This window comes from Nestor notabilis, unplaced genomic scaffold (assembly GCF_000696875.1).
Source record: "Nestor notabilis isolate BGI_N333 unplaced genomic scaffold, ASM69687v1 scaffold11908, whole genome shotgun sequence".
Taxonomy (NCBI): domain Eukaryota; kingdom Metazoa; phylum Chordata; class Aves; order Psittaciformes; family Psittacidae; genus Nestor; species Nestor notabilis.
Genome location: NW_009941532.1, coordinates 40,860 through 64,999, shown reverse-complemented (window position 1 = coordinate 64,999; position 24,140 = coordinate 40,860). Strand labels below are relative to the sequence as shown.

The 24,140-nt window shown below is 39.3% G+C and overlaps 1 protein-coding gene across 1 annotated transcript in view; it reads left to right on the top strand.

Moving 5' to 3' along the window:
• The first annotated feature begins 252 nt into the window (after positions 1-252).
• Positions 253-24,140, top strand: part of PRKCD (protein kinase C, delta) — a 28,882-nt gene continuing 4,994 nt past the window's right edge. Inside the window, exons 1-13 of the mRNA XM_010020946.1 lie at positions 253-369; positions 3,829-4,028; positions 6,262-6,322; positions 15,247-15,403; positions 16,053-16,084; positions 16,750-16,835; positions 17,210-17,339; positions 17,930-18,030; positions 19,189-19,285; positions 20,668-20,795; positions 21,482-21,655; positions 22,214-22,305; positions 23,823-23,885. Of these exons, the coding sequence (XP_010019248.1) occupies positions 255-369; positions 3,829-4,028; positions 6,262-6,322; positions 15,247-15,403; positions 16,053-16,084; positions 16,750-16,835; positions 17,210-17,339; positions 17,930-18,030; positions 19,189-19,285; positions 20,668-20,795; positions 21,482-21,655; positions 22,214-22,305; positions 23,823-23,885 (1,436 nt within the window). The 5' untranslated portion in view covers positions 253-254. The remainder of the gene's footprint in view (positions 370-3,828; positions 4,029-6,261; positions 6,323-15,246; positions 15,404-16,052; positions 16,085-16,749; positions 16,836-17,209; positions 17,340-17,929; positions 18,031-19,188; positions 19,286-20,667; positions 20,796-21,481; positions 21,656-22,213; positions 22,306-23,822; positions 23,886-24,140) is intronic.

Below are 24,140 nucleotides of genomic sequence, written 5' to 3'. Positions count from 1 at the left end.
ACAGGATATGGTTAAAAGGGTGTCTTAAACTCAGTCTTTGATTGTACATGTTATATTTTTTGCTTCAGTACATGCCAGTTTTACTTCAGATTCATGGTCTCAAAGCCACATGCAAGATTTGCAAACTTTAGAGGATTGGTTGTATCAGCTATGATGGCTGCAGAGAAATGTGGCTTTCTTACAAGTCTCAGATCAGGTCTTTCATGCTATGATTTTTTCTTTACTTCTTTCCACTTAGGTTATCACTGTGAACAATGGCCCCCTTCTTACGGATATCTTTCAACTCATTTGAGCTGGGACCTATGCAGAATTATGGGGAACAACTGCAGCCTTTCTGTGCTATCAAGATGAAGGAAGCATTGACTACAGGTGAGGTTACGAATGGTGATGCTTTTCTGAATGTGAGTAAGCTTTTGAGAAATACTGTAGTCCTTCTTAGTCTGTGAATGATGGCGAGTCTTGCTGCTCCTGTCATGCCAACCACTTCAACATGAGCTTTTCTTTCAGAATGGGAAACACAGCAAGGACTGTTGTCTCTACCCCCACCTTAAAATAAGACTTCTTTATTAGTGCTTTCTTGTCCTGTGGCCAGAGTGCTCAGCACTTGGTAAGGCGAAGTCAAAACTTTCTAGTTTCTTACTTCACTACCAACACATAAATATTCACAAAATAGGTGGTGAAGGAGCTGAAATGACATTTTTGCATGGATTAAGGTGAGTTGTGAATTTTGTGTGGTGGAAGTTTGCCAGTGTTAAATAAAACAGATCCGCAAGTGACAGACTGGGCTTGCAAAAGCTCTTCAGGGGAGAGAGTGGTGTAGAGGGGTGCTGTGGAGAGGGATCTGAACTGCAGCAGGTTTGAGAGAACCATCCTCAAGCACAGAGTAGTAAATGATCTTTCTTGACTTGGAAGATAGGTAATAATGAGAAGTATAGCTTGGTTTTGTAGTAACTGAGGCATTTTGGCAGAATTATTTGCTTGGAATGACTTGCACCCAAGTTCTTGTTAGCACCTCCCTGTACAGCAGGCCCTCAGCCTTCAAAGACTGCTTCTTTACAGGAACTGATCCAAAGGTTTCTAATATTTTGTGACATTTAGCTAGAATGCAGCACTGTAGCCAAACAGGATGAGAGGGAGTTGCTGTACTGTGTTACACCACAGCCATCTAATCCTGCGTTATGGTTCTAGAGCTTCAGAAAACATCAAAGAATGCAGAAAAGGGTGAATTTTCTTCTTCCTTGCAGCACGATTGGGCTTTCCCCTTATTACAGAGATAAAAGCTGAATTTAGACTTTAAACACAAGGTGCGGTGCCCCTTCCAGAAAATGCTATCATCAAGCAAATGTGTTAAGCTCCAAAGAGGTAGTTTCCTAGTCTGTTGGGAGAACCTCTGAAGAAATGGTGTTGAAAGTGTTGGAGCTGCCAGAATGTGCGAAGAGGTGGAAGTAGTCTAAATAAATCCACTTTCCCCCCCCCCCCCCCCCAGCTGTCTGCTTTTGAAAAGTAGAATTGTCCCAGCATTTCTCCTGTCTGCTTGCACGTGTCTTTGAAGTACTAAAAAAACAGAGGAGGATAGTGCAGTGAACCTCGGAGCAGTGACTGGTTTTGGGTAATTGGGAAAAGAAACCAGTGCTCCCGTTATTCCAGACCTTGTCAAACTGATAACTTTTTGTTGGATTTGCATGCTGAAACATGATAAGGAAATGCTTACTGTATAGGAAGAAGAAAATAATTTGCCTAATGATTAGGCATTAAGCCAATTTGCAAGCATGTAAAATGTTTGGAAGTCTATAGTGTTAGCAGGAAAAGAAAGGAGGCCTGAATACAGGAGGAGTAAGAACAGTGTTGTTAAAGGCTGTTCTTTGTTGACACTTTAAATGCTCCTTTGCAGGCAGGCAGTGTGATCCATGACAAATCTTGATTTTAATGATTTGTAATTGTAATTAATGATCTTAATTACAAAAGCAGCATGGCCAGTCTGGAAGTTGTAGCCAACAATTCAGATGACTAAGTTTTATGCAGGGTAAAAATGTATATAGTAACTGATCAAAACAGGTATTAATTGAGACATGGAAATAGGGAGAGCCCTGTGAAACAGTTCTTTCCACCTGTAAGATTCATGTACAGGGCTCTGGCAGTAGGCTTACACTGCTAAGAATTTGAGGTTTTTTGTCTGCAGAATTCCCCAAATTCAAGATATAAAAGCTTTTGACTGAGGAGGAAAGCACAAGTTTGCTTTGAAATGGAGGAGGTCCTCAGGTGGCTGTTTCTGGGCATTTCTGAGCATTTCAGGATGCCCTTTGGCAGCAGGCTTCGGTCTGCTTGTCAAAGTTGTAATTTGTAATGCTGTTGTTGGCAGGCATTCCCTAATAAGGAAGTACAGGAACACTATTTGTTACTCTTGTTTGGATAGCTCAGCACAACTGAGTGGAGTGCATCAAGCAAGTCATTAATGAATGAACACGAACACAAACTTTGCCTTGAGTTTCCAGGAAGATTTTAAAATAATTAGTATCTAATTCTTCCTTCATTTAAGTGAATATAAATTCTATTGCTAGTTTTAGGAGACAGACCACGCTGAAGCTTCTTGCGGAAGGGTCCAACTACTTCATTTACTTTGCTATCATAAGTACAGATTATACACTTAGGGGGAAAGTGGCTCATTCAGAGCTGGAGAGGCACTTAGAAAGCACTTTTATTGAAGCAAATGATCATGATAAATAGCAGAAATTGTGTGGAATGTAGAAAATTATATTCAGTTACCTGAGCACAAATAGGGAATAAATGGCTCAGCAGCAACTAACAGAGGAAAACTGGAGAAATGGCATTGCATGCCAGAGTCCCAGTGAAGAGCTGGATGTGAGTGCTTAGGAGGCAGTATCATTTTAGTTGTGTTGATGGGACTACTAAGAGACCCAGATCTAGAAATATGCTAAAACTTGTTCTAGATTGTGCAATCAGCAGCTGTTTTCTGTGCCAGAGGTAAGAACGGGAAGAAATCAGCTTAACTGGTAGCAAGAGAGACTGAGGCTGTGTCGTAGAATTATAAAACACCAGGTTGGAAGGGACCTCAAGGATCATTTGGTCCAATCTTTTTCACCTAATAACAATAGTGAAACACTGTAAAATTCTGAAGGAAGGAGTCTGCAGAGATGCTCTTATGGGAGGCTGGGTAAATGTTAATTAAAAAAAGGGGGGGGGAGTTTATTTGAGGTCCTTTTAGCTTTTTTATTTAACTATACAAGGTCTGCAGGTACAAGGGAGGACAGACAAGGCATCGTAATGTCCTTTAAAAAGTAGCAATCATGGCAGAGAGTACAGTGCTAAGGACAGTGACTTACGGATAAAAGTTGGGATAACTTGGAAGTAGATTAATGAAATATGGAGCCTTTAATCTCTCAGTGACTGGTTTCAATTTTAACTGGGTCAGTGGAAGCCATATCTTAGTTTATCTTATAGTAGTAGCTATCCAGTGTGATCAGAGAACATGTCATGAAGATCTGTACCAGAAAGGAGCTATGCAAATATGCCCTGTCAAGTTGTGACCGACTAAACTAGCTTCTGAATCCAGAATGTGATTTGTCCCTCCTGGTCTCTTTGGCTGTGTGTTAACACCATCGCTGCGTCTGTATGCCTTGTTTATCAGGGCAAGCTTTGCTTTCTATGAATGTTCAAACTGAAGAGTTAAACTTTGATCCAACCACGGTACAAGGTGTATTAAGTCTGCTTTGGGTTTCAATACAAGGATTCTCTTTTTTACTTGATCCTATTATGTACTAAATCTACGTTATTTGATTTTACAGTTTCTGTCCTTTTTGTGGCTTTCAGAGAGAGGAAAAACTCTGGTTCAGAAGAAACCTACCATGTATCCAGAATGGAAATCAACTTTTGACGCCCACATATATGAAGGACGGGTGATTCAGATTGTTCTCATGAAAGCAGCAGAAGAGCCATTATCTGAAGTGACTGTAGGTGTGTCAGTCCTGGCAGAGCGGTGCAAGAAAGGCAACGGCAAAGCAGAATTCTGGGTAAGGAAGAAGATTAATTCCTTAAACTCACTGACCTGGTTATGTTTCTTTCAAGCTGAATGGATGCCTTTTAGCATGTGTGTCAGTGCTTGTAAGACCATTATTTTAGCAACATTTCTAAAGCAGATAATGTAAAGTCAAACAATAAAATCCATGGCATTAGTAGTTGAAAAAATCGCATGTATCACATTGAGTGCCTGATTTATAAAGCCTAGCAGTTTTTATAGCAAATAGCAGACATTTAAATTGAGTCTTATCACCTAATTAATTTAGAGAATAAGGTGAAGCTTATTCTAAGGCATTTCCCCTTATTATTTCTTTTTTTCCCAGTAAATTTTAGTTTGCTTGATGGTGCTGTAATGGGGATCCTTTAATCCCCATTTTTGTTACCCTGGTATCTTTTCTTGCCCCCGTGTCCCGATAGTTTGTATGTGAAGTCAGTGGGTATGTCATCCTGCAGAGTTTCATTTGCTCCTGTATCATATTGAGTGCAGTTCTGAGTACGGATCTCGTAGAGGTAACAGGAGAGGTAAAGCTGGGGTTTAATGTAGTTTTAAATTTAGAAACACACCTTTAGTTTAAATGCCAGTAGTTATTAGCTCTTGAACTACATAAACCCAAACAACAACTTTTAAATAATTGTATGTGAATGAATTTCAATTAGCACTGTAAACCTGAAAGAAATAGAAAACTAGAAATATAAAATATTTTTTATTTTGCTCATCTAGAAAGACGGGAAAGTGACAGAGGCAGGGGAAGATCAAACTCCTGAGCCCACAAATCAGAGTTGCTGAGCATGTTATTTCATTCATTTAGCTGCTGTGTTGTAAATAATTTTTAATTAATTAAGGGCTTAATTATGTAATTGTTATGAAATCCTATTCTCTAGCTTTCAACTGTCAGTTTTAACTGAAGCTGCTGAGATCCCGGTCCAACAAAATGAGTTGTGAGAATGTGAACAGGCATTATTGTCTGAGAACTCCATAACATCTTGAAGCAACCGTAATTAGTGTCCTGAATATTCAACATTTCTCTACATGCAGAAATAAGGTTCAAAGAGGAGGATCAGGATATCCTGTAATTTGGGTGAGAGATGTCTATAAATGCTATAGATGCTATAAATGGTCTTGCCCCTCATCCGGTTGCACATAAAGCTGCACTCCAGACAGCTTGCCTAGAAACTATGTGCATTTGCCAATACAGGAACTGCCCGTCTCTGTATTTGGAGTACAGTTAGTGCTAAGGAAACATTTGCTACATGTGAGCCACTCTCCTCAAAATCTCATACATAGTCCTGTATTCAAAGCTTTCTGGGCTGCAGTTTTGCTGAACTTGCTCAGAACATGAACCCTACAGAAAACCTTCTTATTGGGTGAGCTAAAGCAGAATGATCAGGTAATAACAGATAATTCCTGTTTAGTTAGTTCCTAGTATCTGTTTTGGTTTTAGTGATCAGGTTTAGCCAATTTAGTGGTCTGAAATCCTCTGCTTATTGTCTGTAGAACAGGTACCATGTAGACATCATCAGCATTATACTCCCTCTGTATGACCTCAGTTGTGACTTGGACAGACCATTATGCCCAGCAAAGAGACAGTTCACTTACCATAGCCTATAAGGTTATTTTTGTGTGTGCAGAGACAGCCTGTCAGTAGTAGCTGTAACTGAGGTGTTTGCCTTCTGTAAGCTTTGTTGGACAAATGTGGTGTGTCACACATTGCCTTAAAGATATCCAAGTAGGATAATGGGATTTGTGGGGATATTCATGATATTACATGTGTATTTGATATAATTGTGAGCTTGGTTTGGGGTTTTTTTTGATTCTCAAGTTGTATTTACTGTAAACTCAGGGATAAACTGTGCTGAAGTGAAGACTGAATCAGGTTCTTCCATGTTTAATAGCTTCTTACCTTTTATTAAGGTAATGCAAATTGAGCTTACTAATAGTAAAAGCAGCAGCCAACAAAATTCTTTGCAGAAATGGGAAAGGGACATGCAAAAACAGTGTGAAATTTAACTGCACTGAACTTCTGGGTAGACATCAAAGCAATGCAGCACACTAGTAAAAGCCATAAAATAAAAGCCCCTGATTCAGCTGCAGCAGTGAGATATGGAAGAGGGTTGTAATCAGATAGTTATTGAATATTATACTTTGATTTCCTGGAAAGAACTGATTAAATTCTTGAGAGTTTCAGTCAACCACTTACTTCACTTTTGGTATCTTCCTTTCCAAAGCTTGACCTACAACCACAGGGGAAGGTGCTGATGGCCGTGCAGTATTTTTTGGAAGATGCAGGTAATGTCAACTGCTTATTTCCAGTCAGTTGTGTAAAAATAACTCTTCTTTTTCACATTCCTTTAGTAGAACACAGGATGGGGCTCATTTAAAAAAATAAAACAAAAAAAAAAAAATCAGCTGTGTACTGAGTAGAATTTTCTAATTTTATTAATTTGCTTTGTAGGTTTTCTTGTTATGTGGCATTATGGCTGCACTCATTGGCTTCTAAATGCCTTTGTGCCTTGTATTGCTGTTGCATTCAGCTGCTTTTAGGTCCTTAATATGTCTGTCCTCACATTTTGAAGTCATAGAAAAGATATCAGTTCCTTTTTAGGTGCAAAGGAGTCAAATTTCTTGTTTTAGTGTACGTGAGAAACTTTGTGTGTGTGTGTGGATTGGAGAAGTGGGTCTGAGTTTCCTGGGATTCAGATGTCATTCACTAATCATGGAAACTGACTGTAGCAATGAGTGAATGGTTAAGTGTTAAAATGCAAATCTGGTCAATGTTCTGCCGTATCAGTTTGAAATGTAAACAACCTGTGTATGTCAGAAATCTACTGACTATTTGGAAAACAAATTAGGAGGTAAGAGAAGATAGTTGATTATGAGAAGAGTAGCTTTAAGTACAATAAAACCAAATATTTTGGCAGGGACTTAACGTATCTGTGAAATCCTTTCCTAAGGGAAATAGTGGAAACCTCACAACTTGCTTAGCTAGTGGTTAAAACTTTCCCATACCAGAAGTCATGAAACCATTATTTCTTGAGAACTGAACTGGTCTGCCATATTAGCCTATTGGTCTTACATGGTTTAACACCACTAAGTGTTTGTAAGTAATGAGTGGAAAGAGGAAGCAGTAAGTTTTAAAGCATTGGTGGCGTGGGATTTTTTTTCCCCACAGATATATACAGGGAACATAGTTCTGCACTCATAGAACAAGTTGATTGTGAAGGTACCATACATTCTTGTACCTATGTGCAATCTGTGTAGCAGTTACTAGAACAGCTACTAAAGATAGGATGTGATGTGCAGGTGATATTTCAGAGTTGACATTTTATCTTTGCAATGGCAAAAAACCCCAGCTATACACTCATTATTTTGCTCTCCTTTATGAAAAGTTAACTCTTTCAACCAAAATTTCAAAAACTTGTGTGAGTGAAGAGCCTGTAAGAACATTTCTGTCAAGGTCAGCAGTTCTCTGTTTATGCACCAGTAATATTCCGATTTGCATTCCAACTGTTGTGAGCCATTATATTAGAAAATCCTCATCTTGGTCTCTGTCACAGCTTTCCTGTGCAAGGCATTTTCATGGGGCAGTAATGTTATAAGAATATGGTTTATTTAATGAGACATACAGAAATCCATTTTCTAGGAAACGTAAAAGTTTCTCAACCAAAACTGTACAAAACCAGCTTTGGTGTTCTCAGTTGCTTATTTGATGAGGCTGAAGCATATTTCCTCCTCTCCACACAGACATGAGGAAAGGTAGAGATGACTTCAGTGAAAACCTGTCATGATTTGCTGTTAGGTGTTAGTCGGAAGGTAATACATACGTCCCATAAGTACTAAAATAATTGCACTTAGTTATTAATTGAAATAATTTAAAACCAGATAAAATGTTCTTGCAGTTCTTTTCGTTGCCTTTATTAGGGATTGCATATAGTTATTTAGGCAGCGGATGAAGCCTAAATGCCAAACATGTCATTAAGTCATGCAACCATACTTTAATTGGCAAGTTAAGTGTCAAGTGTTAATGCATTTGTTAGACCTTCTACTTTGCAACACAACTTCTTATTTACCTTCTGCTTTATAGAAAATGAGTCACCAATACCTTTTTGGTAACCGAACCACAGAGTTAGTGGAAGCTCCGTTTCAAGACATCTACACATGTACATTTTGTGAAGGAAAGTCACTCAATCTGATATTTGCAGAGGTCACATCAAATGTCAGTACATTTTAACACACTAATCCTCCTGAAAGTCATAGACCTCTGTCACATCGCTATCTGTATACTGCTAAACAGGCAAACATTGAATGATTTTTGATTTAATGCACTGCTGTGTTTTCTCTAGTTAAATTAGTAGTTGCTAGTGTTAGAACAGAGAATCTAGTGCATTACTAGGATGTTTGTGTTATTAACTTCCATTCTTCACATTGCTAAAACCCTTAGTTAACAGTTGAAAGCTCCAAGACAGTTCACATTCCTTCCTATGCACATACCATTTTGTTTTCTCTCCGACACACCTCTCCATACAGAACTGTATGGTAGCTCTGTTTCTAAAATACTAAAAAAGGCTTGTCCTGAAGCTGGTATTTCAGTTGTTCCCTGGTTTATTTGAAGGTATTGCTACCATTAGTATCCTTGAGTTATAGGTGCTACCTTTTGTTTGAAAGTCTCCAAGCACTTTGCAAAAGTGACTGATTCTTTCTTCAGCTTCTTTTGCAAACTAAAGCTGTTGTTTTTCAAACCTTCCTTCTAAGTAGCAAACATTGTGCCATCTTAAGAGAAAACGACTTTCCTCTGCTTCAATTGTAGGCAGCAGCACTGAGAAGTAACTGTGTTATTGCTCCGTTATCGGATTTATTATTAGAGAAAAATATTCACTGAATAAACTGCTATTAAAATTTGCTCTGTGGTAGGCTACACTGAGACTTTTCATTTGTATATTCTTTTTGCAGACTGGGGTCTGGGCAGCTAATTGAGGGCTATATATGAAAAGTGTTCCCAGTCTTAGAGGGTTGGCTTTTTTTTCTAGACCCCATTGAACAGGGGCTGTAGAGTCCTGACTTAGAGCTGTCAGAGAGCTTTTTTGTTTCCTGTCCTGTAATTTGAAAGTAAGTTTGTGCTGGAAATTTAAGTTTTTCTTGTAATGTGTGAAACGTGAGAACAGGGTGTTGACCTCCATTTTCGTTTCAGAATATTGTTTTCTCTCTACCCCTCCTTCTCTCGTTGTAGTATTGAATCTAGGTTATAATTCTGTGCAGCAGCTTTAGTTTTAATAGGTGGGAGTTGCAATAGGTTTAATGCTTTGCCTGATCTTTGTTTATTCAAATGTAGTTAATGACCTTATCGAGTAAGAAAACCCAGGATCACGGAGGTGGCTCGCTGTACTGCTGAGTGTCTTGTGCAGTGTTAGCAGCTTTGGAGGCTTTGGAAGTGTGTGTGTGTGTGTGTGTCTTGGTTTTGAATTCTGAATTGCTGTTCTGCTGGCTTCAGCTCCCTGGAGAAAGGGTTAGTGAATTCTTTCCTTAACATGCTATTATATGTATCAGAAGGTTAGTAATTTGCATGCGAACTTTTGATACCTCAAGTATCTGACTTCTGGGAGAGGAATGTGAACAAAAGAGCTGCATATGTTTTGAATATGTGTTTCTTTGTGTACTGAGTGTTGGGGAAGCATGAGACTTCAGAATTTTCCTGAGGCATCTATGAAGAATATTAGGGTGAATCACAGATTTGCTGTCACAGTCTGCATATTGTATACATGTACAATTAGAAGAAAGTTTCTCTATGAATAAGGTATGTTGGGGAAGGATTGTCGCATTATTAGTAAACAATAACAATGAGGGCTGAAAAGGCAGAACTGGGCCTTATAGTTGTAAACGGGGAAGTTGGTATGATTTAGTCATTTAACCGAGAAAATACTATTTCTAGAAATGTGGTAAATGTTATAGTCAATGGCACATTGCATCTGTTTGAATCTGCATCGAGAAGTTTGATTGCTTGATTTTAGTAAAAACATTTTCTGCCTTAATTTTAAGAAAATCGAACATTTGCAGATGTAGTAATTTCATAAACGCATTCAGCAGTGTATTTGGTCGGTAAGGTAGCCAACGTGTTGTGTAGAGCAGAGAAAATTTTATACAGTTTGTATGTTCACAAGAAATTTGGCTTAGATGTTGTATTTTTAAAGGCTGGTTTTACTGTGCTTTTGTAATTTAAAAATGGAAAAAGATAAAACCTGTTTTCTAGTTTATTCCCTGTTTTACCACAAGAAATGAGATATCAGGTATCTATGCAGAAGTGTTAACCAAAGCACTCATTAAAGTTTAAAATGAAAAGTACTCTGTGGGGCTGAGCACAGAATGTGTTGGCATAGTGTCTCTGCAGATGCTGTGAGCACCACAAAGACTGTAGTGTGGGCGTGGGATTTTTTTTCCTCCTGGATTGAAAGGCAGGGCTTGTTAAAACTCTGGTGTTTTGTTTTAGCACTTCTATAAAAGACCATTGATTTCATTAATGCCTATGAAAGACTAATTCAGTAGAGACATGCTAAAAGCAGCTGCAGAGCAGTCCACGTCCGTGCTCTGCCGAGTGCCAGTCAAACCAGTAGTAGGTGCCGGCTTGGTGGTCAAGGCAGAACTTCATTCATTTATTTTGAGGAGCAGGCAAGATGTCCACATCCCGTGGGTGTCCCAGTCTGTGCAGAACAAAGCGTAACATACTTGTAGTCTTAGGGCAGAAACGTGTACTCTGTCACACTCTGTCACTACAAGCTAAAGCTTGTAGTATAACTGCTTGGGGCCAAGACAGATCATTTACTGATTATGTGCCAGCTTTGAGAGCAAATGGTATTGGCTTCTACAATAGCAAACTATTAGTATTGCTACTTCTTGTTGGCAAGGTAAAATCCACAAGTACTGAGAATGAAGGAGATAATTTTTAAAAGAGAGTCAGAAATACATAGCAATATTAATATTCTGCCTGTAAATAAAATGTTATGATGATCACAAAACCCAAAATTATTTAAGATAGCGAGTTCATGTCACAGAAATGTAGCCTTTTGGGAAACTTATATTTCTGTAAATGGTTTGTTGGGTTTTGGGTGGTTTTGTACAGCTGATCTGTAAAGCAGTCCTCACCAGGGTGAGGTTAAAGAGCAGTTTTCCTCTGAGACAGTTCATACCAGGAAAGTCTCCTTTGTGAGGGAGAAGCTTTCCTTTTTAATGATTGCTCTGTGAGATTAATATTTTTCTTGACCTGAAGGCTCACTTAACTTGCAAACAAATCCAAGTGCAAGGCTGGAGAACAGCAGAAGGGGACACTAAACAGAAATGCTAGTGGGGTTTGTAATTTAGTATAAAGTGTCAGGCAAATCTCAACTTTGAGTAGCCAGTTAGCTCAGAAAATGTTTTGCCTGTCTCTGTTTGAAGTCCTGTTTCTCAGTTTCTGACAGTGGCAGTGTTATCTTTTCTCTGTTCACAAACAGAACTGTGAAATGAGCAAGTTAACATGAAAAATGAACTCTGAGGATAGTAAATATTTTTTTCTGTTTGTTCTTTTTAAAAAAATCTAGTAGGGTTATTCTGGAGTTTGCTTTTGTCCTTGAACTTTTGAGGTTCAACTGAGACGATCTGACACCTCACCTTGAGGTTTATTACAGTTCAGCAGAGTCCTACCAATATTGTTTTAGCAAATGTTTTCCAGACAATGGGTTGCATGTTACATTAGTGGCTGTGAAGGCTGTGAAATATTCAGGAGGATGGTGCTGCAATAGTGTGTACAGTGGTGTGTTTACAGCACTTCTGGAGAACTGCACTGTCACATCACAGGCATGCTTAATGGTTTCTTAACGAATGCATGGCACAGAGGAGTTCTGGGTGCTTTTGTCAGGTCAGCAGCATGTTTTGACAAGGGACCTCGAAATACGTGAACAATGTGTCAGTGATAAATATTAACCACAGTTCTCAACAGAGGAAATAGATTATGTTTAATGGTGTGTGCTGGGTCCAAAATGATTAATTTCAGGGCCAGGCTGCAGAGGTCACCTGGATTTTAGTTGCTGATTCAGCTGCTTTGTACATGACTGTTTCAGACTGTGTGCCAGCCCTAACAAGCATTTCATCTGTGGAAATACTGGCTTGCTTAGATGGGGAAGCAGAGGCTTTCCCTTTGTGTTTCTTCCTACACCTCTCTACCCTGCATCCATACAGTTACTGGGAAAGTTACTTCCTTGCAAGTGTTCATCTCTCTCCATCTTTGAAATAAAGCCTTTATTCCCCAGTTGAGTCCACGGCTGGCTGAACTTAAAACTTCTCTAGAGTGATACACATTAAAGGTAATTTACGCATTAAAGATAACTTGTTAAACATGCCCAGAGTGAATTGAAATGAACTACTTTATCATTTCAGAGCCATCTCAGCTCAGATGCACTTGACTTGCAGCTGCTGTCCAAACCTCTCAGCTTCTTCTGAAGCACACAAAAATGTTTTCAGCTATGCTTTGCTATATTGGTTGGGTTTGGCAAAGGTATTTAATAAGGCAGCTGGCTGTGAAAGCTGTGTGTTCTCACATGCAGATATTGAAGTTTTGCTGTGCTCAAAGATTCTTCACAGTTAAAGTATGTTTAAGGAGAGTGACAGGTTCCTCATTTATTTTTTTTTTCTTTCTTTGTACAAACTGATTAGTTTCTTAATTACTCTCTCAAAAAATAGATGCCTGTCTCACGTATTTCTGTTAAGTTTGGTATCAGTGTTCCAGATGGAGGAAACACCAGAGTTTAACATATCCTGATCAAGTTTTGTCAAAGACTTTTGCACACAGTATCAGCAATACTAAATTGCTCCAGGTATTTTGGGTCCTGTTCACCTGGTGAACCCTGTTAGTTCCTCACTGAATGCTTGATTGATGCAACAACTGCTGTGTTGCAGACTTTAGGGAGCCTTTTGTCCCTTAATCTGTTCCATCACAGATTATCTCCTCAGAATATATGCTATGAAGCAAGACCCCTTTCTCTGCTTTGTTGCTGTTACTGATCAAGCCACCCTTAGGAATCATCATTTCATGCAACAAACAGTATGAAGTATTACTGACTCTTAGCAACTTGTTTCCCTTACACACAGGTTTCAGTGTGGTTTCCTTGAAGCATTTGAGAAACAGTGGGTGAGGTCTGTGTATTTGCTCAGCAGGATTGAACAAAGAGGTAGTACTATTTGCAGACTTGGACAAGCTGAAGTGCAGTAGCTGACGGGAGTTTTTGTTCGGTGAACTCAGTAGCCTATTTGAACAACAGAAATGAATCCTGATCCTGGAGGGGAAGAGGTAACTCAGTGGCATACATGGTGCCCAGGTATTGCAGCACATGTTGTGAGCTCTCTTCAAGGGGGAGGCAGGATGGGTTTTTCTCTGAACCAGATGGCCAGTTTCTCAGAAAAGTGCATTAATACCTAGTAGGAAAACCCAGAGACCTTCTTTTCATTAATATCCTTAACCTTTCCTTAATCTTTGAGCTGATGTCCTTCCTTTTCTAAGACCATACATGCTGCTGTAGGCTGGCTGCTGTTGGCTGTGACTGATAATTTGGTTCGGGACACTCAAAATGGTATCAAATGATAGATTGTATTCCAGGTTCAGTGGTCTGTTGGAATAGAAGTTGTGGCAGGCAGCTAATGACAAAAACCAAGCAGCACAGCTAGCAACAAGAAAAGCAGAGATCCTGGGTAACTTTGGTGTAAGCTCAGGCATTGCAGTTAGTGTGACTTGGCAAAGGAAGTAGATCTCTTTCTATCGGTATAAAAAAACCAAAGCTCCTGCTGATACTGGTAGAAGACAGCAATGCAATGGAGCAAATAAAGCCCGATTGTATTGACAATGGGGAAAAAGGCTCTTCTGGGTTTCTTCTTACTCTGTTGTTGTGGAAACTCCCACCCTGCAGGCAGCAATTTCCTGTTAGCCTAAACTTTGCAGCACTTCAGATCTATGAACCGTTTAATCTATGAACATTTCTTCCAGGTGGGGACTCACAAGCTGCTGGCCAGAGCTGATGTGGTCAGCAGTTGATCAGCTTCTCATTGCAGATTCATGCTTTTATCTTTTCCTGCTGGATGGGATTGTCCCTCAACAGCTCCTCTCTATTGACAATAAACAATGCTCTAGGGTTAAATTACCAGTTACCCTATCTCCCTTGATACACCTTATGGGGTTACCTCTGTTATAAACTCCTATTATTTTCAAAATGTGTAAGTAAGACTATATAGTCTTAGTTGTGGCTGAAAGATTGAGACTCAAAATACTCTTTTTTGTAAGAGATACTTGGAAATGAGTGGAAATAACTATACCTGTAATGAAGGACCTGTATGAGCCAATGAGTTGTTTGGGGGGGTTTGTTGTTTTATTTCTTGGCTAATACTACGTATTCTTTCTATGTAATACAATATTAGATGCTATGGAATATACTGTAGCATGTACTATTATTATTATAGCATTATATAGTGCTATATACTGTAACCTCATGAGGGCTAGGAGGGCAAAGGAGTGAGGCTGAGATATGTTGACAGACATGTATGTGTCTGTCACATCAGTGTTAAGAGATAGCATATTGGAAACATCAGTGTTTACACATCAGTGTAAAGAGATAGCATATTGGAAATGTCTAATTAAAAATCTCATTTGTCCTCGCTCTTTGATGATCCTGGAGGCTGGAAGAAACCTATCTTACAGTAGTATGACCTCCTGAGTCATACAGCACTTCACCTGTATTTCTGCTGTAGTCCTGATTCAGGAGGGCACATGGATCAGCAGCATGAAAGGCGTCTGCTGAAGGATAAGACCCTTGTGCTTCCAATAAAACATTTATTTCTCTTGCACATAAATCATATAAAATGTAGGAGCTTATATTTTTTTTTCAAGAAACAACTGTGGTTGTTATTTCTCTAGCAAGACTGAGCTCCATTTCTGCTTCTACCTCTTGGCTCATTTGCTTAAGGCTTCTTCTGAATGAGGAGAGGGAAGTGCTTGCAAACAAGGCACAGAGACCCCTTAGGAAGCAGTGTGTGCATGTGTCCTACCCTTATTGGACTGAAAGTCTGAAGAATACAGGCGTAAAATAAATAGAAACACAAGTCTCAAACAGAAAAACAAACTGTACTTGTTAGAGAAGCAAATATTAATCTTTGTAATGCCTTAAAGTGTTTAACGTGTGTCTTCTTGTTTCCCCCCCTAGACTGCAAACAATCAATGAGGGAAGAGGGGGGGACAGTAACTATGAACAGGAGAGGAGCTATCAAGCAAGCCAAAATCCACTACATCAAAAATCATGAGTTTATTGCTACCTTCTTTGGACAACCTACATTTTGCTCTGTCTGCAAAGAGTTTGTATGGTAAGAAGGAAACATTAAGCTTCCCCACCCCCAAGGGCCAAATAAAATAACTGCAAAATTTGCTTTGGCTATACTGAGGCAAAACACAACATGAAAATTCATATATGTTGGGAAATTGAAATTATATATATATCAAGAGCATCATTATACCTAAGAACTATAGTTGTCTCTTTCACATTTAAAAATAGAACTTGACCATTTTTGCCACTGAAATAATTGGCAAAAATACCATCAGTGTCAAGTGAGATCTGGCCCATAATCAACAGCAGCTCTTTCACAAAAGAATGAAATGGGTGGATCTGAAAAAATAATGCTCAGACGTTATGAAGTGGCTGATAAAGACCCACAGAGAGCAAGAAGCCACATCCCTTTCATAGTCAGGCCGTGTACATAGCAAGTGAGATCAGGAGGATTTCCCATGTGATTGAAACCTTGTCTTTTCTGGGTTTTCATCCTGATTTGCTGGACTCTCAGCACATACTGTCTTATCTTCTAAACCTTGCTTTCTGAAGACAGGGGATTCTGAATAGCAGAATTCAGACCAGTTTATTAACTGGAACAAATATTCTTATAAAGATTGGTTGACATGACCTTTTATTCCAGCAAACATATGGGGGTTTTATTTGCTTCTTTATCATTTGTTTTTCAGGGGACTCAACAAGCAGGGGTACAAATGTAGGCGTAAGTTGACTTTTTACCTTTTTATTTGTACTACTTTCCACCTGAATCTGTAGATCTACTAGTTACTGTTGAAAACTTCTGTAAATATGCATGGCACAGTGCATTGTCCCCATAGGTAGTAGTAGATGTTGAACATCAGTTTTGCACAATAACCGAAGGCTGTCTAATTATGATTCATAGCTGAGATTTTAGTACCAAGATTTAGACATTGCTTTTCTTCTCATAAGTGTGTAATGTTGTTGAAAAGTTGCACTCAGTTATGACGGAAGTTTTTGTGAAACCTTTGCTAAAATGAGTTGCAACTACTGAGGGGTTTTACAACTGAAATGAAAAGCATTTTTTACTTATCGTAAATATCTGAATTTTCCAAACATTAGAGGAGATATCAAAGGGCAAAACTCAAAAGGACAATATTACCTTTCTGTTATCAAATGATAGCGGCATTGCCTAAGGGAGGAGGTTTAGTTTAGCAATTGAGTTTATGGTAAAAGAAAATGGGGGGAATCAGCTTTAAAAATCATCATCTTTATAGAAAAGAAAGGGTTTGGTGTAGATAGTATGAGGGAAAGGAGTATGGTTTTCACATTATGCTATGAAATGCAAATGCCTATTCCCAAGTATTTATTATCTGAAGGAATCTTTCTTTTCTTGTGCATGTCTTGAAGAATGCAATGCTGCTATTCATAAGAAATGTATTGATAAGATCATTGGGAGGTGTACTGGTACAGCAGCCAACAGCAGGGACACAATGGTAAGAGCTGGAACAATATATTTAGAATTGTGTAATTATGTAATTAAAACCACTCTGAACTAACAAAACCTTGTACAGAAACCGCCAAGTGCATTTGGGAGGTGCTTGGCTGTACAACCTAAGGTGCTGTCTTCTCCTGAAGATTGTATATAAGGTGTAGAGGACGAAACTTTAAAGCAAGAAAAGAAGTTAAAAGCCCTGCAAGGGGGTGGGTAGTGCTTGCTGGGCAGGTTCTATCCTTGCTAGGTGAGGGATGTTGAGACTGGGGTATTCAAGATAAAATTGTTGCAGCTTTGTACCATCCAAGCAGGGTTTTTTTGTGAGAAGCTGGTCCTGTTTTGGGTAGGATGCCTCACCCCTCTCCTTGTCCTCAGTTTCAAAAGGAACGTTTCAACATTGACATGCCTCATCGCTTCAGAGTTTACAACTACATGAGCCCTACCTTCTGCGACCACTGTGGCAGCCTGCTCTGGGGGCTGGTCAAACAAGGACTCAAATGTGAAGGTACAGAGGAGGAGGGAGGGCAGCTGGGACCTCTCCACACTTTTCCAGTGTTCCACCCCCACTAAAGATTAGCTATTGCGACACGCTCTGTATTTCTGTTTGTGTTACATAGAATGGGTTGTGTCTTCATCCATGCGTGGTGGAAAATGCTTTTATCCTAGAGCACTTGGCTCACGTGACAGCTCAGCCAAGGTGAGCTGCTAATGGAGTCAGAAAACGTGCTACAGAGGTATAATCGTGTGTATAATCAAAATTACTACTCTGGGAATAGCTGAAATTTGGTGAGTCTGACTCAAGGTAGCACTTAAAAGTGTATTCAAAGTGTTGACTGTAAATAACACTTTTATAATTCTCCCACAAAAAGGCAAGATGATCTTTATTGTAACAGATTTTGAGAACAAAGTAATGAAGTGGGTTTTTTTCCTTTTGTAGCCTTCAGTGATTTAAAGATTAAAATAACAATGATAGATCCATATCCAGTCTGGTCTTAAAACAAGGTTTCTGAACTGCACAGAGAAGCAGCCCCTTTTGATGTAACATCAGACAATATTTTCCCAATGCTTGTATAACTGTCCTTACATTTCTTTTAGAATGTGGGATGAATGTGCATCATAAATGCCAGAAGAAGGTGGCAAACTTATGTGGAATAAACCAGAAGCTGCTAGCTGAAGCTTTAAATCAAGTTAGCCAGGTATGCTTTATTGCCATTCCTCAAGTAATTAATTGTTTTCAAAGCATTTGGGGGTCTTCATCTTTTCCATGTCACTTTTATGGGGAACTGAGTTTCGAAGGGAGGAAATGCAAACACCTTTCTATAATTTGACCCTTAAAGAGACTAACAGAAACATCAAAAGCCTGAAGTTAAAACTGGGAGATAGGGGAAAATCCCATCTGACAAGAATTTTTAAATAGGTGTATAGTTTCCTGAAATCCAACATTGTTGTTCTGTGGTTTCAAGGTTACTCTCTCACTTTCTGTTTAACTGTGTAAACGGTGGAATTATAACACTGAAGTCCGTTTTTCCATGCTTCAATTTTAGAATTCCACTTGAATGTTAAAATTAAATAAATGAGGAGAAATATACCATATATTCTCAACTTTTATTAGTTTGGCATATAGACACAGAAAACTCCTCTGGAATTAACACTGACCGCATAGTTTACGTTGTTCATCTCTTGCTGCAGCACGACTGTCTCTTGTGGTCAGCTTCTGACTTGCAAATGAAGATCCAAAAGCTCTGAAATAAAACAGGAAAATATATCACAAAAGCCAACCGCATTTCCTCTGAGCTGAGTGTTCCTAAGCTTCCACAGGATATTGACTTTGAAAGCAGCGAGAGCTCTTGCACCAGCTCTTTAATGGCATGGAAGAGTTTGATCTTCTAATTACTAAATTTTGATCCATACATAGGGTTTGTTTCTATGTGCTAAAGACAGATGTCACACACAGCTATGACTTAAGCAGATCCAGTATGACAGTGATTCCCATCTCCTCTTCCACATGAACCTATGTCCAAGGGAATGTTTTCGCACAGTTTAAATTCTCCCCACTGTGGATTCAAACCATTATATCTTTAATAATTTTGCAAAGAACAGTACAGCACACACAGTGCAGGAATTTCAGTGACTTATTTTCTTACAGTGAAGGAAGTAAAGCAATTGGCTGATCTGAAGCTGTAAAGAATGTGGCTAAATAGTTTATGAACCAGACTTCTTGAGGAAATATATATACTAGGAATTAATAAAAATAAAACCTTGTACTGCCATCATGTTACATTTAACAGCAATTGCTAAAAGTGTTCCTAAAGTAATAGTGTGAATGTCACTTCAAATGTTTCCCTTCTCCTCAGAAATACACACGAAGGTCTGATTCTGGGTCTGTAGAAAGTGTTGGTATTTATCAAGATTTTGATAAGAAATCCAGAGCTCCAGGAGGAGATGCAACAGGTGAGAAAAAACACAGTGTTTTAATGTAGCCACTTAACTACCAGACTGCACAAGCTAACGATTTAAGCAGTTATTCATTCTTGCATTACAATAGACAATTATCTTTTTAATAAGCATTGTTGGAAAACAAACCAACCAACATATATTGCTTTTTACTTTCTCATAGCCACACAAAATGCCTTCTTAACTTTTAACAAATACCTGTAGTTTTTAGTCCATGAGCATACCCACCTTTCTGCAAAATGCTTGCTTTACTTGTGGCAGCACAGTTCCCCATGATGGAACTGGAGGATGCTTCCCTCCCTCCTGGAGCTGAAGTGTCATGCGTGTTGTTAATTATATTGGTTTGTTCATAAACCATTAGAAACCAGCCACAAGTGCTGTCCGTTTTAGGATTTTAGCCAACATACTACTTGGAGTAGTTTAAGTAGTGCCTGGAATTCTATCTATGCAAGTTCAGAGTAAGGTTTTGGGATGTTTGGGGTTTTTTTTACTATTGCTGAAGAGTTCTAGCATTGTATAAGTCTTATTTTCATATCTGCTAACCTATGTAATGTATGTAAGCATAAATGTAACAGTCAAAGTAACTTTCTACCAGATGGAAAACACCAGGCTCAGTAAGAGACAATGGGTGGTTTTGGAGTGGTACAGGATTTTATACATTCATCCATATATTGCACCAATTCTGTTCAAATGCCCAGTAAGAAAATTATTTTGGTATTACTTGTTCCAGTTTGCCAGAACAGAGTTAAAAAAACCTATCCTCTTGCCAAGGTGGTTTGTTTTAGTACTAAGTCAGGGTGGAGCCACCATTATTCCTCCCTGGGTTATTGCAGATGCTGGGCAACTTATGGGGGGTGTATATGGTATCACCTCATGATGATCATCAGTGTCATCTTAGTGACCCAGCAGATCGATGCAGTGGAGGTCAAAATAAAGTACAGTTATTACTTTTAGGATATAATCAGGATTAACCTGTATGATCATGCTTCTTAGCCAGCACTGGGCATAAATCAGATTGGTTTATGGCCTCTCTGCTTAGCTGAGGGAATATCCCATTCTGCTAACAGAAGTGAAGTATTTTTTCTCCAAATCATGCTCTGTATCTTAGTCATAGTGCCTTTGATCTTTATAATGCTGAAGTATTGCTTAAACCCAGCATGAGAAACAGTGACAGATTCAATTCAAATCCAACTATGAAGTGGGCTAAAATGATTTAAACTTTTACAAATGACAGAAGCTGACCCTTATGTTTAGATTCACCAGTATTCCAGCAGAAGATGTACTGAAATATATGTCAGTACTTAGTTCTTACTGGGGAATCTGAGTCACACAGTATTGCTGCATATATTGAACTTTAAACTCCTTGCTTCAATTGGCAGATAACAGCGAGTATGATAAACTCTGGGAGGGAAGCACAGCCAGGACAGCATCGCGAATTGCAAGGAGAAAATTCAACATAGACAGCTTTGTCTTCCACAAAGTACTAGGGAAAGGAAGTTTTGGAAAGGTATGTGACAAACTTACAGAGCTTATGGGGAGAACCTTGCTTGATTTCTGGAATATAGTGGGCTCTTTCCATTAACCAGGCAGGTCTTACAGCTGCTTGTGTAGATGATCTTTTAACAGAACTGAACATAGCAATTTTTGTCAAAGACACAAGAAATTCCTTACCTGAATGTTGTCTGAACACAAAAGTGATCCATAATGCACAACAGTTTTTCAGTTGTGTAGTATCAAGGCAGAGGAATTACCCTTTGTGCACCACAGTTCAAAAGGATATTTTATATTCACACACACTGTGCAGAAACAGCCTTGTGATGCTCGGGTGCAGTGGCAGGGGGAGGTGTGGGAGAGCAGCGTGACCTCCCCGAAGTCCCTCTGCTGTTGTCTGTGAAACTACAGCTCTAAAGAAGGAACAGGCTTTATGTGTTTTCTGTTTATACACTGACAAAGACACCAACAGAAAAACTGCCCTGGAAGCTGCTGTGCTAGTGCTACATGGCCCTTGAGCTCCACCTCCTCATCTCTATGCCCAGCAACTTCACCTTCTCAAATCTCTCTTATCTTTCCCATTTAAATGTTTTTTTAATTGTTACTGCACCTGCTATAAACACCTTTGACTTTCCCTTACTGATATCATCAGCAACAGCCTTTCCTACATGTGCTGTAATCTCATCTTGGTTTTTTTTCTAGGTTCTTCTCGCTGAGCTGAAAGGGAAGAATGAATTCTTTGCTATCAAAGCTCTGAAAAAAGATGTGGTGCTAATTGATGATGATGTGGAATGTACCATGGTGGAAAAGCGGGTCCTTGCACTTGCATGGGAAAATCCCTTTCTCACCCATCTTTACTGCACTTTTCAGACAAAGGTAAGAAAAAACCCAATGGTGACAGCGACACAACAGGTTTAGCCTTGTAATGGATGCTGTCACCAGCAGTCAAGTGAGGGTGGCTTAGTGATGTGAGAATTAAATTTCCTTTACTTGTGCTCTGTGCAATAGTTCAGAGGCCTTGGAGAAAGTAAATATGAGCATGACCCCCACGTGCATTGATGAGAACAGAGTAAGATCAGAAAAACATCTGTGCAATTTGGAATAAGAGGCAGTTTAATTTAAATCCTTGATCTGAGCTTTTCCCTCAGTGAGGGGAAGAAAAAAGTTGCCTGTCACAGGTAGAAGTCAGTAAGTCTATTTAAATGTCTATTAAATCTAGAAATGCACAGAATACAGGATCAGCTATTTAGTTTTACAAGACAAGACCAGGCTATTCAACTCTATAGGAGACTCTCACTCTTTATAGGGTGCATGAAATAAATACCTCTGGAGGGGAGCAAAGTCGCTGCTTGGTCCCCAGGACACACATCGCTGCTTCATACGTGACTGCAATACAACCACTAATTTTTCCATTCTCTGGTTATTTGCAAACAGGATCATCTGTTCTTTGTTATGGAGTTCCTGAATGGGGGAGACCTGATGTTCCACATACAAGACAAGGGGCGTTTTGATCTCTACAGAGCAACGTAAGTCCACAACCTTTAATTCCCTAGCTCCGTGCATGATGTTAGTCTCCAGTTTTACTGCTTCTAGTTCTGCACCACCTACCTGCCCTCAAGTTTCAGTGGCTGATGATTGAAAAGGTATTTCTAAGCTCTCATTTAATACAGTGAAGAAGCTCACTTGATGATATGTAGAGTTTCTTAATTTACATGCAGTGTGATATTCTACTTTATGGGGTGTTTGTACCTAGAGATGCATACTAAGCTGTAGCATGAGCCAGCAACAAAAAACAAAAGGGACAGTTTCAGTGTCCTTTAGGAAAGAAAAAATCTGAAAATAGCACAGGAAAAAGACAAACACCACTTGTAAATTACTAATATTGCTGACTTGATGTGACAGTACAGAGGGGTAACCTGTACGTCCCACAGGACACTAATAACATGGGTAAGCACTACTTTTAGCAAGGGCAATTGTGTCAGCTACCTATGGCTTGAAGATCACTGGAGCTGAAGATTCAAATGATGCAAAAATATTGTATTGTTACTTTTCCTATCATAATTTTTTTGTTGTTTATGTCAGTTTCTAGTGCCCTCATCCCAAAGCATGAGGGGTTTAATTGAACCATTGAATGGGTGCATGCAAGACCTTCAAAGTAACAGTGCAGGGTACCAGTACCCACCAGTGCTGTTGTATAGCCAGACTGGAAAATTACTTCTGTTAGTGTGCACTCTGCTAAGGAACACTGACAGGGTGGGATCAGATTGGGCATCTGGCATACACAGTGGCTGGGTAGCAGCCAGCTTTATGGGTCAGGCGAAGCTCCCTTCCCACCCTCCCCAGCAAAAATCTGACAAAGCCCTGCAGTTTACCTGCATTCCAGCAAACATCTGTGCATCTGGCAGCCTCTTCTGGCATCCTCTGCACATATTCCTGAAGTTTTGAGTCAACATTCATTCTGCTGTACAGAAGTAGAAATAGTTTTGTATTTGTTCAATTAAAAAAACCCCAAACTTTTAATTCATTTTGGGGGAAGCATCCTTTTAGCATTTTCCTTCATATCCCCTGGATTATCACTTCATTTTTTGAGAAGATTGCCCCTGATACAAGGGGGCAGAGGGAGACGGGTGAGGTCCATTTCCACCTTAGCCATTAGTGCCCAATCCCTCCTAAAGCAATCCTGAGTACTGAGTTCCCAGTAGCTGTCTTTCAAAAGGCATGTGTGTATCACTAAAAACCATACAAAGACTATTAAAGAAAGAGCAGAACAAGGAGAGTGTTCCCTAACGGAAGTGGAAGGAAGCATTAAGGCAAATTGCTGTCGTGTCCCCTCTACTGTTTGGTATCGGATACTACAGATCTGTGCTGAAGGGATTAATTTGCAGATTGCAGCATCCAGCTATCCAAGTACAGGTATATGGTATTTAAAAGCATACAGTACTTCTCAGTCCATGAAGAGATACTTACAGCAGCTCTTCTGGCAGCTGCATTGACTGTGTTTTAACTGAACAAGCCAGATTAAAAGACGTTTTGGTCTTTTCAGGTTTTACGGAGCCGAAATTGTATGTGGGCTACAGTTTCTCCACAGCAAAGGCATTATTTATAGGTGAGTACTGACTGTGAATTGTCTTAGCACTTCATGCATCTTTGAATTACTGATTGATGTAACAAGTAACAGCCGCCTGTCAGAGATCTGATGCAATTCCAAGGGCATTAACATGCCTGAGATGGATCTGCATCTGTATGTCTTTTCCTTGGCAACTAGAATGATGGCGTGTTATGTTACGCAAAAGCCCTGTTTCAGATATTTTTAAACATTGCCTTCAGATCATGAGTCTATTTAGTTTGGAGGCAAGGGAGA